Genomic DNA, 19614 nt, shown 5'->3' with positions numbered 1-19614 from the left:
TTTCCAACAAACCCAATAAATCTATAACCAATCCCAAGGCGGGTCAAGGCCAACCAACCTGGCTCGGTCCTAGGTCAAAGGATGTCGTAACTCGGGTCGACTGAGTGGTCACCTTTAATCCCCATCATTTAAATGGATCAAACTTGAAATCATCATCTTTCATCATGCTCATATTGCCTAAATCTAAATAGGATCTATTTTCTACTCGTAGTGGGTATTTCATATCATAATTAAATAAAGGTTAGCTGTGCATTAGTATAAAAGTTCTCAACATCTTTACATTGGTATACGTCGTTTTAATGGTCATATGGAGTACTCCGCATATGACAAAGTTTGACCTAGTGCCCTAGTGCCAAGTCTCTATCTCAATATTAGTCATTTCTAAAATTTTACGGAGTATTATCAGTAGAATATAAGGAATACAATCACCTATGTATATCTTTGTACGATACCTACATGATATAATCATACAAAGACTATGTTTGAAGATAATATAGAGTAACCACTAAGCTACTGCGGAATACATAAAATGATAGTTGTGTTTGAAAAATGAAGATTATTATTTTTTAGTGTAGAGAGAGCCACAAAGGACAAATCAATAAATGATGTAGACGAGATTCGATTTCATGTCTTGAGTACCACCTCTCAAGACTTTACCAACTAAGCTAGTTGACATCCACGAAAAATGAAGATTATAACGTAAAATAATTCAACGAATTTCGCAACATCTCTATTTTCGTAATAATTTAGAAGGCTCGTAAGTTTAGAAAATACATTGTTTAATAGTGTACATAATCTTTACGTCCAAAACAATTTGAATTAACGAGCACAACCCTCCTCCTACCAACGGTAAAACGAGGGAGGGGAGGGCAAATCAGTCATAGTTTGAATTCTCAACAACAAAAAAAAACTGCTTTTGCTCTACAACTCTGACAGCTCTGCTTCTACGGCCTACTCCCTTCTTCCCCCCCTCTCCCTCTCATTCCTCCCTTACTTTGCAGTGAAGAGAGAGAAACCTCTCCACTGATCACTGATAACGAAGAACACAACTCCACAAATTCGATCAAAATCCTTCAACTAATTCATCAATGACAGGTGGATACATCGGAATTCTGTGTTCAGATCCATGGCTCCATAATCAGTTCACTCAAGTCGAGCTTCGGACATTGAAATCTCAGGTTTAACTCGCTTAATCTGAGTTTTTTCAGATCTTAAATTGAATAATAAAGTGTTAATTTGTTATGATTGTTTGTCGTTGTTGAATGCAGTACCATACGTTTAGGAGAGAGAGTGGACCTCTTACTCTTGCCGATTTGTCGTCGAAGATGTCGAAGCTTAAAGTTGTTGGAGAGAATTTGACTGAAGAAGAGAGAGATTCGTTTCTACGGAGTAATTATCAGGAGATGAGTGATGAGGTTGATTTTGAGCTCTTTCTTAGGGTAAGTCACTCATTTTTTAAATTTCTGTTTCAATATTTTGGAGATTAAATTCGGTCTGATTTTTATGATCACTGATTTAGGAGCTTAACACATGATTCAAATGGTTATTTGGTTGATTATCCAACTAAATGTTTGTTTTGGAGTAGAAAATTAGAAAAATGATGATGATGATCCTCTGTGTTGTAAATTGAAATGTTTAGGATAAAGTACTCGGTGCTGAATTAGTTGTTGAATTATTAGTTTAAGTTACGCTATCAAAGTATTATTAATCGGGGAAGGGGGAGTGGTTATTACTTATTAGTTTGAACGAGCTGAGTTTGAAGGATGTAAAAACAATCTGGATATCAATTGGATACTGGAAAATTGAAATGTTTAGGATACAGTACTGCTAGTTACTCCCTCGGTCTGGATTTAGTTGTCGGATTATTAGCTTAAGTTACAATATCAACGTGGTTATTGATTGCGGAAGGAGGGAGTGGTGGTTAGCTTGATTGAGCTGAGATTAAAGGAGGGAGTATTATAATCAGTGAAGTTGTCTTAATCTTTTTCTTTCCCTTAGATATAATTATGTCTAGTCTAAAGTAAGGAGAACTAAAATGTGGTCTAAAAGAGGAAGAGCTTTGTGGGTGAATACAGGTGTATTTGAAACTGCACGCACATGCAAGTTCAAAAATGGGAAGTCCAGCTAAGAATTCATCAGCCTTTCTTAAGGCTGCTACAACAACATTGCTTCATACAATAAGCGAGTCAGAGAAATCGTCATATGTCTCACATATCAACAATTATCTTGGAGAAGACAAGTTCTTGAAGCAATACCTTCCTATTGATCCCTCAACCAATGATTTGTTTGAGATTGTTAAGGATGGTGTTCTTTTATGGTTAATACTCTTACCCTCTTAACATTTGTACTACAATTCTCATTTGGGATTCATTACCTTTGATATTGTGGCAAGTTTTTCAAATTAGCTTTGTTAAAAAATGCAGTAAACTTATCAATGTTGCTGTTCCTGGGACGATTGATGAACGTGCTGTTAACATGAAGAGATTGCTCAATCCGTGGGAAAGAAATGAAAACCACACTCTATGCCTTAATTCAGCTAAGGCTATTGGGTGTACAGTGGTTAATATTGGTACACAAGATTTCATTGAAGGAAGGGTAAGATGAATTCACTCTTTGAGAGTATTCTTCACTTGTATATTTCATCTTCTCGCCTTTGCTAATTTTACCAATAATAAGAAGAGTTTTTCTGCTTGTTACAAATGGTCTAAATTCAAGATGAGTCAATAGCCATTGATATCCATTTGAAGAAAAGAATGCAGAAAAGATGACACTATCATGGTCATGGATTGGAAAAACCCTTGCTATATTTGCAAGTTGCAACTAGTTTAGAAGAAGCTGAATCTCATAAAACAGACATTTCAAGTTTTCAACTGTGGTCTATCCAAATTTTATCTATATGAATCCGAAAATAGTGCTGCTTTGTTTCACATGCACCGATGCATGCTACACTGTCACCTGCTTGACTTAGGCATACAACCGTAGTTTGTAATACTTGAGAAGTTGAGCTTATGAAAGGATTGAGAATTTAGGGTACACAGACAAATGACATTTAGTCTACCAATCCTTCTAATATTCTGAATCCTTTTTTTCTTGTTTTTGTTTTTTTCATGATGTATAATAAATCTTATGTTGTTGGCTGTATCTTAATTTTACTGATTGTTGCATTGTTTTGACAAGAAATACTGATATCATTAATGGTTTGTTTACAGCGTCATCTTGTGGTGGGATTAATTGCTCAAATCATCAAGGTAGGAATCTATCATACGAGTGTTGTCTTCTAGTGTTCATGAGATATATATATTCATAACCATGATAAAAAATGCTCCTTTTTCACTTGAACTAAGAAGTATACTTCTTAGTTGATAGCTAATGCATAGTATACAGGCATTACACCTACAATCAGACATTGACCTCATTATACATTGTTTTTTTGTAGATACAACTTTTGGCAGACCTCAACTTAAAGAAAACGCCTCAGTTGGTTGAGCTAGTGGACAGCAGTGAGGTGAGTTTCTTCCATACCTGATACTCAGATTCTACATCAGAATGTTAAATTCTAGTCTCAATATCTAATTTAAGTTTCTCAAATTCTTAGGACGCAGAAGAGTTGCTGAGTCTTCCACCAGAGAAAATCTTGTTGAGATGGATGAACTTCCAACTAAAAAAGTCAGAATACAAGAAAGTTGTCACTAACTTTTCCTCTGATATAAAGGTAAATGGTTGGATTTTTTTTCTCTATATAATATAAGTCGGATAGACCCTTGGATTTTTTGTTACACTCTTGGTGTGGTGTTTCTTGCAATTGAACTTTGTTATTGTATATACTGGATGAGACAATTTTGTGTCTGATTTATTCTTTCCCCAACTTTTCCTCTGATATAAAGGTCAATGGTTGGATTTTTTTTTTCTCTATATAATATAAGTCGGATAGACCCTTGGATTTTTTGTTACACTCTTGGTGTGGTGTTTCTTGCAATTGAACTTTGTTATTGTATATACTGGATGAGACAATTTTGTGTCTGATTTATTTTTTCCCCAAGAGATGGCTTAGTAACTTGTTTATAGAGTTGCTGATAAAATGTGAAAACTTACTGTAGGATGGAGAAGCTTATGCTCATCTTTTAAACGTCCTTGCCCCAGAGCACAGTAATCCAAGGACATTGACAGTAAAGGATCCTCTACAGAAAGCAAATTTAGTACTTGAACATGCTGATAAAATGGGCTGCAAAAGATACTTGACAGCTAAGGACATAGTGGAAGGTTCACCAAATCTCAACCTTGCCTTTGTTGCACACATATTTCAGCACAGGTGAGAAATGATACTTTCAAACTAATAATTCTGGACCATTCTGTAGTTTTAAATTTCTAATGCATCATGACCCTTTTTCTTAAATGTTTTTTTTTTAATACATCATTACATGTCTTTTTTATGCAAGTACCTATTTACCTTGTTGGTATTCTGATGAGTGATGAGTGAGCCTTGCAATAAGAGTTAAAACTTAGAAGGACAAGATTCAAATTCAGTGGTCATGTGCATTATATTGACATTTACAGATATATTGTATATGAAGTATTTGCTTGCATTTTGCTAAAATAGTGTATGTTTACTTTTCATATTTTTTATCCTTCTGGTGAAACAAGAGGAACATATTTGTGAATTATCGACTGTTTCTGTGACAGGAATGGGCTGTCTACCCAAACAAAAAACATATCGTTTCTTGAAACTTCAGCAGATGATGCTCAAGTCTCACGGGAAGAAAGAGCTTTCCGCTTTTGGTTAAATAGTCTTGGCAATTCAACATGCATAGACAATGTATTTGAAGATCTAAGGGATGGGTGAGTACAATCTAACAATCAATTACTCCATATAGGATAATATATAACACAAAAAACACTGATGGAGAAAACATCTAAAACTTGTTTAATTTCTTATTTTAAGCGAAATGCATATTATGTAGTTGCTCCATTACATGTGAATCTGTAATTTATATCATACTCTGAATCCTGTTGCTTGTAGATGGATACTCTTAGAGACACTGGACAAGGTCTCACCAAGGATTGTCAATTGGAAGATTGCAAATAAGCCACCCATCAAGATGCCTTTTAAAAAGGTTGAGAATTGTAATAATGCAATAAAACTTGGGAAGCAATTGAAGTTCTCTTTGGTCAATATTGCTGGAAATGATATTGTGCAAGGAAATAAAAAGTTGATTTTAGGTATGTGGTAATTTTTCATTAGTTGAATAATGCAATATACTTTACACAATGGACTATAATATAATTCTGAATTTCATATTTTTCAGCTTACTTGTGGCAATTAATGCGATGCCACATGATCCAACTCGTAAGGAACTTAAGGTTCCATTCTCATGGGAAGGAAATCACTGATGCTGATATACTAGAATGGGCCAACAGTCAAGTGAAAAACTCCGGAGGGCAGTCACATATGAAAAGTTTTAAGGTATAGAAATCCATTCTTATTCCTCATTTTTTTGATGGAACATTCTTATTACTCTTACCATCAACATTATCACCACAATGCTAAAGAGGGCCTTGCCCTAGTCCCAAGTCAAACTTCATAATGTTTAGGTTGATCCATTTGTCACTCAGCTGATCTTGTCTTTATTGTGTACTTTTATCACAAAGTATAATTTTTCAATCAGGCACTAGTCCAAATTCACAGACGATGCTGAAATGAGTTTTATGTGTTTAGTTTAATAATGTCTTTTTATGCATGAAAGTCACACCGTTAGCTTGGTAGCTTCTAAAGCTTGATGAAATGTTTTACAGGATAAGAGTTTATCAAATGGCATGTTTTTCCTTGAGCTTCTCAGTGCGGTTCAGCCAAGAGTAGTAAATTGGAGCCTTGTTACGAAGGGAATAAGTGGTATGCACTTCCAGAATTTATCACAGCTTGGTTTTCCTATCATGTTGCGAACTGTGTTTAGTTGCGTGAAAGATTCTCAAAACTCATTGGTTACTATCTTGTCTGACCTTGTTTTCTTCTGGTTGCATAAGATACTAACTTGAATAATTGCATTGCTATATCTTAAAACAAGAGAAGTTCAATAAGGTGGAATTCAAGAGCTCTTTTCTGAGTATCTCATTAGTATATTACCTGATAGAGGCCAATTTATATCAGTAACTCATCTCCTGACTGTCTGAGAAATCTGTCAGTGAAATACAGAATATGTAGAACTGTGAATTTTACCTAATAATTGTCTAGATCCATAGAAAAACAGATTCAACAAAGAAAAATCATAAGCTTGCTAAAGCAACATTTAGGATATGGTACTCAGTTAAGGAGGATCTGCTGTGGTTTACTCTGTATTAAGTAATCAGGCGATTTTCAAACTGGTTTCTTGTCTTTTGTAAAATTTCACATTTAAGTTGTCTTACAGATACATCATATAGTTTGTAGAGGACATACGCGGCTTTGAAGCTTGATCACGATTCCTTCTGAGTTCTATCTAGAAATTGGAAAATGGCTAGCCTGCAATGTTAAAAAAATGCAATTGTGCATCTGTGTCATAATGACTTGAAAAATTCGAAAATATTTCTCATATTAGCTAGTCAGCTGAAATCTACCAAGTATATATCTTCTATAACTTAATTAAATAATTTCCCATGACTTCTCCTGATATCATTTTCTGCAAGTAGAGTTTTAAGTTTTTATACCATCTTATATTTGCAATAGAAATTATTCGGATAAATGTCTTGTATTGCATGACATACATCCAGAATAAATCCTAAAAGTATGTGCATGTTCAGCTTAAGTCTTTTAGCCAATTGACATTTCAAATTGGACTTATTTTCAGACGAGGAGAAAAAGATGAATGCCTCCTATATAATCAGTATCGCGAGGAAACTTGGATGTTCGATATTTTTGCTTCCTGACGACATCACTGAGGTACGCGACATTCATTGATGTCTTCCTCGTTGCTTCAGTATTTTTAACACAAAAGACTAATGACCACTAGTGTAAAATTTTGGTAGCTAATCTAACATCATGTTCTATCCTGTATGTTAGTGGTCCATCTTGTTGAATACAGCTTCTTAATTAGTATAGGATGATGGTTATGACTTATGATTAATAAGTTTCTTGAAATATGCTTGGATCAAACAATCTTCCTTGTTGCTTCAGTATTTTTAACACAAAAAAAAATGACCATTAGTGTAGAATCTTGGTAGCTAATCTAACATCATGTTCTAGCCTGTATGTTAGTGGATCCGTCTTGTTGAATACAGCTTCTTAATTAGTATAGGGTGATGATTATGATTAACAAGTTTCTTGAAATATTCTTGGATCAAACATTTCATTATCAGAATACGTCTACTTAATCAACCTCAATTAACTATGATTAATCAATACGTGCATCATGTTTATGAGTTTATCAGGTCAACCAAAAGATGTAGTATAGGATGATGATTATGATTAATAAGTTTCATGAAATATGCTTGGATCAAACAATCATTAGAATAACTCTACTTAATCAACCTCGATTAACTAATGATTAATCAATACGTGCATCATGTTTATCAGGTGAACCAAAAGATGATCCTGACTTTAACAGCAAGCATAATGTATTGGTGCTTGAATCAACCTGTAGAAGATAAGTCATCCAGTTCTTCAGACAGTGAGAATGGAAGTCAGTCGGAAACAATGTCGAATTCGACACTGGATGATGCTGCATCCGAATCATCATTAGATGTATATATGTGATCAATATGTATATGGGAACTTTTACTCAAGTTCCTTTAAAATACACCTGATCTGTTTTTTTTTTCTCTTTTTTTTTCATTATTTAAATTCTCCCGCCAAAAGTTTTATTTTTCTTCTTTTCTTTTTCATATAGGGAGTGAACATCTATGAAACCAAATTTCTAAAAAGAAATTAAATTACATGTGAATAGTCAGCATTTATGTTTAGTCATGTAATGTAATGGATGCTACAAGACTTATACAGATTTTTTTTTCTATATTTAATAATGTTTTATTTGAAGCGATAGAATGAAACGCAGGTTATGAGTGAATCTACGTCAATTTCACTTTCTCTATTTCAAGGCTGTTATTAAGGAGTATTCAGTTAAAAAGGAAACAAAATTAAGACATAACCTTACATTACGAAAATTTATGATAATAGAGTTATCGTGTATTGTGTGAGAAGATTCCGAGTCAATTGTATTTATAAGAAGACATAGATGATGAGTGGTTGATTTTTTTCGATGCGAATGAGCCACTGGTTGATGGTTTATTATGAGAAGATATTTGACATTCTTATCAGTTTCTCATTTGTAGAAATTAGAATATTGAATTATGGGTATCACTAATTAAGTTGATAAAATATCTATATGGAGCATACATTGACTAACCACTAATTAAGTTGGCTCATTGATTAATCTAATCTATACTACACTACTTTGCATAAGATTAACAGCAAATAACGCTTGGTTACATCAACCCAAAAAAGAGCCCACTAGCAGTTGCAAGCAGCCGATCAGCCTATTTCACCTTTTGGAACTCTATCTTCTTTTAGTTTTCCTGTTAATTTGATGTCTCTTGCGCTTGATCCAGTTACATTTAATTTACATTTACGCTCCGTTTGGTAGGGCGTAAAACGTTTTCATGGAAAATGATTTTCCCCTTTTCATTCATTTTACGTTGTTTGGTTGGGTAAGGGATGTAAAACAATTTTCCATGACTCCCTCAATGGTGGAAAACCCTTTTCCATTTGAAAGGGAGGGAAACCACTTTTCTTTCTTACCTCATTACCTTCCTCTCCTTTCTTCCCCTCAATCTTCACCATCTTCTCCCATTTCCCTCTAAGTTACCAAACAAAGGAAAACTAGTTTGTAATTGTGTTTTCCCTTGAAAATGTTTTCTATGAAAAATCATTTTACAATGAAAACGTTTTACACCCTACCAAACGGAGCCTTAACATTTGATTAGAAGATGAATTCCGATGAATTTGTGGTACTAGAACCTAACTTAATTAAAGTAGTATTGCAAATTTTCCTCATTCACATTATATGAAGACCTGGTTTGCAACAACTCACCCACACTGTTAATACCATTACAAATTGCATTGCATCTCACACCACCACCAGGCAGACAGAAAGATCACTACATGCCAGATCATCATTAATATTGTCAGAGTTCCCTTGCCTTTTTCATTGTTTTCTAAATAGGAGAGTAGTTGAGAGAGGAGTACGTATTGAGGTTTTGCAGCTCTCTCGTTCTCCTTCACTTTGCTTTAATAACATAGATGATATACTCGTAAATTTTATAGTAAAAGTAATTAATAGGCATATAAAAATGGATCACCTAAAATTATATAGCATGACAATAAATATCAAGATTCATATGGAACGAAAAAATAGTATAATATATACGATTATACGAAGTATTTTGTCAACAAATAAGATATCTCTGGTGGAGTTGGTGGGGAACTCACCTTGTGACTTGGAGGTCACACGATCGAGTCCCATCAGCTCCAAAATGCTTGGGAGTAACTCAAGTGAAAACTTACTTAGCTGGGCTACCTATGCTTGTTCAGTATCCCTTCTTTCTTCCCTAAAATAAAAATTAAGAGATGTCAGACGTTTACTTCTTGTAACAATTTTTTCTCTTCTATTAGGATAATTATTGCGTGAACCTGGTCCACAATGATATTACTATGGACCCAAAATCAATCATTTTCTCTAGCATCTATTTTACGTGTATAAGGACTTTTGTTGTTCATATAGTGACCATAATAAATTAAATACCACATTTAATTCTTAGATATAGTAACCATTTTTTCATAGTAACCCTACGTTTCTTTAAAGTGAATTGTGACTTAAATCACATTATTCAAACAAAATATGTATCAATGATACCAATTTAATAATAAAAAAAAATTCATAATGTGATTTATTGACCTTCTTTAGACATGGTCCACAAAAATTGGTATCATAATGTGAGTAGAATTATTATGAATTTATTAGGAAGAAGTTATCGACCTTCTTTAGACATGGTCCACAAAAATTGGTATCATAATGTGAGTAGAATTATTATGAATTTATTAGGAAGAAGTTATCGACCTTCTTTAGACATGGTCCACAAAAATTGGTACTTCTATTATCCGTAAAGATCAGTTAGCTCTGACTTATTAGCGACTAACTTAATTTCTATTTCGTCAAATCTATACTAATATATTAAACAACGTTTTGGAAAATGTCTATGTTCCACGTAGTACTCTTCCTTTAACGCCACACCATCCACTCACCAAATATTATGTCATGGACAATAAAATATCATTACAATGAGGTTCGAACAGAAGACCTTAAGCATAGATGATAACTCTTATTACCATCTCAACCAACCACTAATTGTTGTTTATCTCTTTACATTAATTTATAAATAAATGCTAAAGTGAAGTGTAAAACAACAAAAAGTTTATGTAACATTTTATTTTCTATGGACTATTTTGATAATAAAAAATTAATAATTAACGCATTTGGACAACCATGAAGAAACATGATATCGTAAGTCTCATAAGCATCAACTATTGAAACGTACTACATAGCTGCATATATATCTAATTTGGTGTTTATTAATTTGAATCACTTAGTTCCACTAGAAAACAAGTTATACAAATTTTAAGATGATCTGATTGAAAAATTACTTGGCATGTTAAATGACGTAGTATATCTATGTAGTTGAGGAACTTAATGGGTGTTTTTCACTTTGTGAAATACATATATTTTGGTCAAATATTAAACTTAAGAAAAACCTAAAATTGTAACTATTCAATATAGCAACCGGGTCATTGCCCGAGCCACACACTCATTTTTTCAATAAAAAGGCATGGGAGACACCTATTGGTGAGTCATTTAGAGAATCAAATAAAAGAAAAGTGGTCCAAACAAAAGATGCAAAGACATGTGGTGTTGCTTACTAAATAGTTAAGCATAATTATGAGTGTGGTTAAAGAGTCTAATTACTTCAATTAGGCTAAAGTGGTGTGTGTGTGTGATAAACCCCTTTCATACACCTTGGGCCTAAATTTGGGCCTACCATGTTCTCCGTTGACGGTTGGGGCCTTTGGGGGCCCACACTAGGAAAATCCTTTCAACCCAAGCGTGTGCTTGTTGACATTATAATAACAACAATAATGATAGTACTGTATGTCTGTTGGCTGTCTAATAGAAGTATTTTTTTTTTCCCATTTGCAAATAATTTTGGTATTTAATGTTAATTGTAGTTTGTAATATATGATTTATAGCTAATTAAGTGTTACTTATATATCTACAATAATCCATCTGTTTGCTCCATCGATTAGTTCCCGTTCAAATCCTCTCCACTAATTGATTGAATCGACCGTAAGATAGAACGTGTACATAAGATATTGGATCGGTTGTTGCAACATTTATATAATAAATATTTTTTTTTATGATTCACGTATGTGGTTGAAATGAGAAAACTATTTGTACGTACAAAAATATTATTTTACTAGTTATTATATGTACTCCGAATAGGCATGTTTAGCTTTTTAGAGTTTAAAAACCGAGTTATTCTCTACCAGCGTGTTGATTATTACTATATACTCCCTCTATATTTATTTAAGGGATACACTTTCCTTTTCTGGCCGTATTTATTTAAGAGATACATTTGCTATTTTTAGTAACCTACCAACCACAACATCTAATTAAATAATATATCTACAACCCACCCCCACCCCCCCACTCCCTAAAATGAAATGGTCCCCACTTGGTTTTCCTTATTAAAATATCTACTCAACCCCACTTCTTTTATTACTTTATTTCATTCAATTTTTTTTCTTAATATGCGTGCCCGATCAAGTGTATCTCTTAAATAAATACGGAGGGAGTAACTTATTACTAGTAATGTAGGCATAGTGTCATACACCTCACACGCCAAATAACATATTATGGTCTAGTTAGGATAGTCGTATAAACCACGTACGCTTTTACATATGTACCATCACCAGACCAGGCCGACCACTGCACAAGCTATATCGATCGTGATTGGTTTCTTCCTCGATTGATCATCATGGTTAAATCCACTAAGCAAGTAATTAACATATCGTAGAGTGTCTCTCCAACATGCTGAGGTAGCAAAGATAGATGGTGTTCTTCATGTGTGTTTATAGTTTTGGTCTAAATTAAATAGTTTGAATATAGTAGTAGCCAATAAGCTAAGTGTAGAGTACATCAATTGTGTATTATTTGACCGACAATACGATATAAGTAAATTTATATAATTATATAATACGTAGTATGAATAATTTTGTGTTATATAATATTATTGAATTGGACCATACAATCATACATGCAAGTAGAAGATCAGATATGAGTTGTACAAATGCACGTATGTTCTACATGCATGCGTGCACCTTCATTTTCCCACACAACTTGCCTTTTCAAACTCTTTTTTTTTTTTTTTTTTTTTTTTGCAATAATGACTTTTCATAACATAGCCGTTATTTGTGTCTGGAGTATCTCAAAGGTTTGGGGGAATTTTTTTTTTTTTTTTAAAAAAAAATCATCTCTATCATATCTAAATATTATTGCACCATTTAATTACCTATAAGTGACTACGCGCGTATCAAAAGTCCCGCTTTAGTGACTTCATACCTTGCTTTTGCTCTGACTCAACATGAATGGTCTAATTGTCTTGCTTGAGTGAAGCTTTTGGGAGTTTACTTGCATAACAGTTGAACGAGTTACTCATGAATGCTGCCAGATCTAACGAGCCAATAACTCAAACGCTTTCGCAACTGGTCAGTGGTTGGACTAGAAATTACACTACAAAAAATTGTTGATTAATGACGGTATTTCCTCTCGCGAACCCGTCATAAAAAGGGGTCGTCGTTAATGGAAAATCCCGTCGTTAACCCATCATGAAAGACATTTTCGACAGTTGTTCCCGTCTTTGTTTGGTTGTTAGTCGCGTCGCAAAAGGCTTTTGCGACGGGGTTTTTGACCCGTCGTAATTAAGTTTTCGTTATACGTAGGGGGGCAAAACTTAACATACAATTTTTAGAACAATGAAAAACAAAAATAAAATTATATAAAAAAAAAAGTATGAAGGTAAGGGAGGCAAAATTTGAATCTTGCACCTCAATGCAACAACTTCTAACTTTCAAGGTAAAATTATCAGTTTATCACTTGAGCTATACTAGACATGTGCTTCTAATGCGTGTTTAATTTTTAAACATACCATAGGGGGGCAATGGCCCTGTCTGCCCCCTAATTCCGCCCATGTAACTTGTCACATTTTATTCATGAAATTGATTGAATTGATATTACGGAGTAATTAGTTTGGATAAAGCAATCGACATGATGAAAACTCGCGAAAACTCTCGAAAAGGAACCAAGGCCGAGTCTTTTCAACGAATCCACTGCTTGAGAATCTATCCCTTGAACTCAAAATATGCCTTGGACTTGGTAGTTTCACAAATATTGCACCAAGCATATTTTCGAAAATAAAATATTTCCTTTAATTCACACTAGAAATACCCAATATATATACGTACCCAACCATACATGTTAAGATTTATGCAATGTTTCTGTACTAAAAAACTGGTCTAAATAATACTTTTACAATATTCGTTCGTGCATGTGACCTAATTAATCTAGTACTAAAATATTTACATGACATGCATATTTTAAAATATTTCAGATCGAATTGGATATTTTTATAAAATATAATATCCAAGTTAAGTTAATTGCGTTCACGGACAATCCCCCCCCCCCTAATTTGTGTGTAGATTGATCGAGAGAGCCACAAAGGGAAAGACGACAAATGGTGTAGACGAGAATCAATTATAGGTCTTGGATACCACCCTCTCAAGACTTACTCCATTAACTAATCTAATTGACATCCACAATTTATTTTACAGATAATTGAAAGGTTTTAGTATGTACTTTACTGCAAAATAGTTGAATTTGTATCTTTTCTTAATCTACGTACTTAAATTATTTTCAACTTGCATGGATATGAAATGAGTAGGGCGTGAGACGATCTATTTATGAATTGGTCGTTTGTATATAAGATATATGTTAATTGATCGATGACTCGATGTAGTAGATGAGTTGATGAAGTAGATTTCTCTCTTCTACTTATAATTAATTATTAGTATAATAAACAAGCAACTAATTAGGTCATCTTTCATAGTCAACGACAAGTCATATTTCCTTTAATATAATTTGTGTCCAATATATCATTATGCTATGACGTACTCTATTATGGAGTATAGTTAAGTTGAGTAATTTGATAATTAAGTACGAGTACTAATTAATACATTATGCGCACCTAGTCCATTGATCCAAAATAAAAGGAAAGAAAAGGAATTTAATTAGTAGATAACAATCCATTTCTCTCTTTAATTATCCATTTTTCACTCACATGTCTAGCTATTAATTCAAAATGGTATGTTCATAACTCCTTTTCTCAATAGGATTAACAAATCTCAAAGGTTTTCTGGGTCGGAAATGACCAAATTTTATCTTTATTTAATTATCTATTTCACTGTTCTGTCTAGCTATTAGTTCAAAATGGTACGTCTTATTTTTCCCCCTCTAGGGTTTACAAATCTCAAAGGTTCTCCTACAGATCGGAAATAGCCATATTTTTTCTTTCTGTAATTTGGCTTTTTTCGACCCTTTTGTTTTCTACACACTATATTTTTCTATAAACTACTAGTACAGAGTATATGTTTTCTTTTGTTTTCTATGCATTTTAAGTTTTCTAGGCCGAAATAGCCAGATTTTTTTTCTATACACTATATTTTCTCTTAATTTCTCAATAGCCACACAATACTCACAAGTAACAACTAACAACTCATAAGCTTGAACTATAGACCTTTCTTTTGTCATAACTCATAACTAATACTCGGTCTATTACATATTTAACCCTCGGTTGTCATCTATAATACATAGACATCATATGATATACATATAACAATAATACAAAAGATTTTGGAATAATAATCTACATTATCTTCATTAAGCATTGATCCTAATATAATGCGTTATTTAATACTCCTTCCCATTAATAATAATTAATCCCATGAAGAATATAATCAAGCAACATTATCCTACGTACCTTTTTGAATAGACAAATTACAAGTAAAACTTTTTCTCTTTTCATGCAAAAACATAAAACAGTAGTGCCTTAATTGGAATTTGCCTAGAACTCTAGAAGCATTTGATCCTAGGCTCCTAGCTTGCTATATCCAACAATTAAAGAAAGTGAAATCAACTTTTTGCACCTAAATTAAAGTAAAAAAGGATACTCCGTAATTGATTGTGACATGGCCTTAATTGACATTTGGCCATTTGTAAATTGTAATCATCTATCATCTCTATAACGAGTAATATTACTTTGTAGGATCTCCGCTCGGAATACTCGTACCAGTTTGAGCAGCACATAATTAAGGAAATTTAATTGACTTATTATTTAATCAGATGATAATTGATAATGTTATTTTTTAATATAGTTAGTGAAAAATGTGTCAACATTTTGAGGGTGGTGGGGGATGGAGGTGATTTTTTAATGTTTTTTTTAGACATTAAGAATACAAGTGGAACTTTAGGTAAATAAGAGAAACAATATAAAATTAGAAAAATATATCATTTATATAAACGATAGATGCAAATATTTCGGGACGGCTTTATAAAAAAAGCGGTGCAAGTATTTCACACGGAGGGAGTATAATATCCAAACTACATTAATCAATTATAATGGAAAAATGATAGAAAGAAAATACGGTTAATGATAGGCCTTTTTAGATTCCAGGTTAATGATAGGCTAGCAAATACGAAGTACAAAGTATGAAAAATAGGCCCAAAATAAAAACTGTAAAATATTTTTATCTGTGACGGGATTCGAACCCATGTCAAAGAGGAGAAAAAGAGGTAGTCTAACTAGTCATACACTCATATGCATTAATGCATATCAACTAAACTACCATGACTACTGTTTGCTACATGTATGAAACAAAAATTCTTAGTACTACGTATGTTTTTTCATGTTAGTCGATGCCAAATCATTTTGGGACTAAGGCTTTATTGTTTTTGTTGTTGTTGATGGGTGCTGGCCAAGACCCATCCAAGTCCGCCCCTGTATCCGTCGTTGAACAACGCACTGCAAAGATAAAGGGTGGGCTAGATGTATACAACCTTTTTGAACAATTATTTCTAATTGGTTAAGATTGAGGGTCGGCCATGTTAGCCCGTGCACTATAGGTATCATGTTCGAAATTTATCTTCCACATTTGTAATTTGTATTGCCTTCCTGGCTAATTCAAAAAAATAATTAAATTAATTTAATTGCATATATATATGGACCATAAAGCTAGGACTGAATTAAAGGTGCATGCAATATGCTAGGTAACTTAATTAGTTTGAAATTGAAGTTCTTCCACATGGGTTTAGAGATTCTTTACATGTAGTTATAAATTTTGTTCATAAATTAGTTGTTGAATATAATTAATTAAGATCGATCTATCACATGAAATTAAAGTTTCTTTATGGTATTATTAATTTTGCTCATAACCAAAACAGTCGTTAAAGGTCAAGTCGAGCATTCATTTTATCCAAACGGGATGAGAGTGCCCTAGCTAGTTACAACACAACTGAAAATTAAGATCTTTGCAAAATTTTCCAAAATCTCGTACCCTAAAATTAATGTATTGATTTGATTGGATCATAAATGCGTACAATTTGGCCAAAGAAATGAATCCAAAAAAATGTTCAAAACAGAAGAAGTGACATATTTGGACGATCCATGATCCAAAATAAAGATATAATTTAATTTTAGTTTCGTGACTCCATCTTGTATATATCGATAAACGATAAAGTGTAATTTTAGGGAATATACGAGTGTGTTATTTCGAAAATCTTAAAAGAAAATTTATAGTTTAAACTTTCAACCAAGTCCAATTTTAATAATTGTCAGTTAGATTCAATAAACTCCAATAAGTTATAATTTGGTCATACATTTCAAATAAGTGAAATTACTCTTTTCTGCGTTTTTTCTTCTTTTTTCTAGGTACAGTCGAGAACCAATCTTCTTTTCCTCATTGATAGTGGCTAATGAACTCATTTAGGTCACCATTTCTCCCTAGTGAGAATTTTTTTTTCCCTCGTTCTTGAAGATGCTCTTAGAAGTTAGGAGATTTCAAATGAAGAAAACACAACCTTAAAAAATTCAAAGAAATTACTTAGTAAAAATATAAAATAGCCCCACAACCAATCATTTCCACAAGAAATAAACAAAATAACGAACAAGCCAAAAAAGATAGGCAACCCCGCCATGTGATATTTATTTAGACTTAATTTTAAATTATCATTAATCCATTATGATACATATAGTTATATGGTGGTCTTGCATACACCGAGACACACCCTTTTTATTTTTTAAAAACGACAAAATATTGAAATGGGTAAAGTACTAAGTAAGAATAGTGATGGGACAAATTTTGTGTTAACAAAACTGGGGGCCCACATTGTAGTCCAAGTGGGTAATGGAACCATGTGCAATCATATGGTAGTTGGCCCTTCTTAGGCCCACTTTTAAACTTTCACTTTTGTTTTTCTTCTTCTACAATATATGAATATATCCCTCGTTTTCAAATTCCATGCCTTTTTAAGTTTTAACTTTAATGTAGAGTACTAATCTATCAATGAACGACACTTATCTACTTAACTCGAGTTCTTTTGATTTTTGGGAGTTTATTTGATTTTATGGGGAATTTATTCCCACTAATGTAGTGGGGATATTTTTTGAGAGTGTGAGAGTTGTTGAGTTTTAAGGACCAGATCGAGATATGTAGGTGGCGCATCTAATATCATGTACTTTTTTTTTTTTTTTTTTTTTTTGCTAGGCAAGTAAGGATAATATTAAGCACAAAAACCAAATTATAACCTAAGCTTAACTTCAAGAGGCACGAACCAACTAGGTTGGACCTTACCACCAAGAAGCAAGCAAACAGAAACACCTATACAAGCTCACAGAGCCAAAAACCAAGTACAATCCCTTCTACTAACCTTCTTAGGCATTACAACTTTGATTCTATCTCTCACAGCATGCTTAAATATCATGTACTTTTAGAACTTGTAAATTTAGGTGTCAATACTTTATAAGGTAAGATTCAAATTGGAAATTAGCATAGTTGGTGAACTAAATCATTATGATTATTATCTAAATTTATACAGGTCTATATGATCACCGTTGTAATTTTATCGATAAATAATGTATTTACTTTTTTTTCATAGATAAAATGAAGTTCCTTGCAAATTTGCAAGTTAAGAGGGGAATGACAATCTCTTTAGGTGAGAATCGAACCCCTTTTATAGGGTGGAAGGAGGGCTTCCAACCATTATGTCAGCCAATCTTGATTTCCGAGCTCATACATAATGCTTAAATACAATAGTTGAAAGCTTGACATGCTACACTTATGCATGCTAACACATATACCTTTCAAATTTTCAACAATTGCGATAATAATACTACATTGTCATATTAATTGATGTATAGTTGACTCATCCTCCATTCAGAAACTCACTTTATGACATGTTTTTTGGGACTTTTTTTTGGTATCATGCATGTCCAATAAATCCAGTTCAGTTTAATTAAATATAGTACTATTTCAATTCACTTTGAATGCACATAAACTCATTTCATTTCATTTCCATTCAGTTTAATTCATTTTATGGGTAACAAATTCGTTTCAGTTCGTATTTGTCCAGTCCAAAAAAAATTCTCATCTTATTTTAAAGGACTTATTTGTTCAATTTAGACTCAAAATCTTTGTTGATAGACTAAATCTATGTCTTTCTTGACTAACCAAAAAGAAAAGATAGATTAATTTGTTTAATTTATTTAAAAAGGAGAGTAATTGATTCTTAAGCTGAGCTTCCTTCCCCATTCTTCTCCAACTACAAGTCTACAAGACTACAACTACAACCACCCATTTTTCATCTTCTACTTCTTTTTTTCATTCTCTTCACATGTTTGTTCCACCCCCTCCAACCAAATAATTGTGTCTCTAAATTCCAAAAATTAAAAATTTATTTATTTATTTTAAAAAAAACCACAACCTCAAGAGTCAAGCCTTCTTCCCCACCCCCCTATTATTTTAATTTTTGGCAAAAAATTCAATTGTTGTTGTTCCTAGTTAATTGGGTATACTATATATAAGTACAAAATATGTGTCAGATTTTTAGTCAGAAGTAAAATCTCCTTTTGTCTCTCTGACAATTGGACCCTTTTCTGTCAGAAAAACCCACCAAAAAAAAAAACTCTTTCTTCCACTTCATTCTTCCTCTTAATTCTCAACTTTCTCTAGATTTTGATCCATTTTTATATATTCTCCCAAACAAAGCCTTACCATTTCTACAAAAACCCTAATTAAGAAAACCCCACAAAAATAAAAAATAAAATAAAATGAATTCTCATCATAATCAACGTTTAACTCCCTTAAACATTAAATCCTTAAGAACAAGGTTTGCCCTTCGTTTCCTTAGAGCCCTAAAGAAGATCCACCACCAACAAAAAATCCACGGTAATAAATACCATAAGGTGAAGGTGGCAGCAAATGCATCC

At 33.0% G+C, this 19614-nt stretch overlaps 1 protein-coding gene across 1 annotated transcript; it reads left to right on the top strand.

The window, feature by feature from the left end:
- The first annotated feature begins 840 nt into the window (after nucleotides 1–840).
- LOC110797306 (fimbrin-2) lies at nucleotides 841–7989 on the top strand. Its single transcript, XM_022002410.2, has 14 exons — nucleotides 841–1178; nucleotides 1269–1439; nucleotides 2076–2317; nucleotides 2424–2595; nucleotides 3210–3248; nucleotides 3437–3505; nucleotides 3596–3712; nucleotides 4098–4309; nucleotides 4681–4836; nucleotides 5018–5217; nucleotides 5304–5461; nucleotides 5791–5887; nucleotides 6819–6910; nucleotides 7544–7989. Exons 1-14 carry the CDS (start codon nucleotides 1089–1091, stop codon nucleotides 7721–7723), a joined length of 1995 nt encoding a protein of 664 aa, XP_021858102.1. The 5' UTR covers nucleotides 841–1088; the 3' UTR covers nucleotides 7724–7989.
- The last annotated feature ends 11625 nt before the right edge of the window (nucleotides 7990–19614 follow it).

Source organism: Spinacia oleracea, chromosome 5, assembly GCF_020520425.1.
Source record: "Spinacia oleracea cultivar Varoflay chromosome 5, BTI_SOV_V1, whole genome shotgun sequence".
Taxonomy (NCBI): domain Eukaryota; kingdom Viridiplantae; phylum Streptophyta; class Magnoliopsida; order Caryophyllales; family Amaranthaceae; genus Spinacia; species Spinacia oleracea.
The sequence above is the reverse complement of the archived record's forward strand: the minus strand, read 5'-3'. Positions and strand labels throughout refer to the sequence as shown.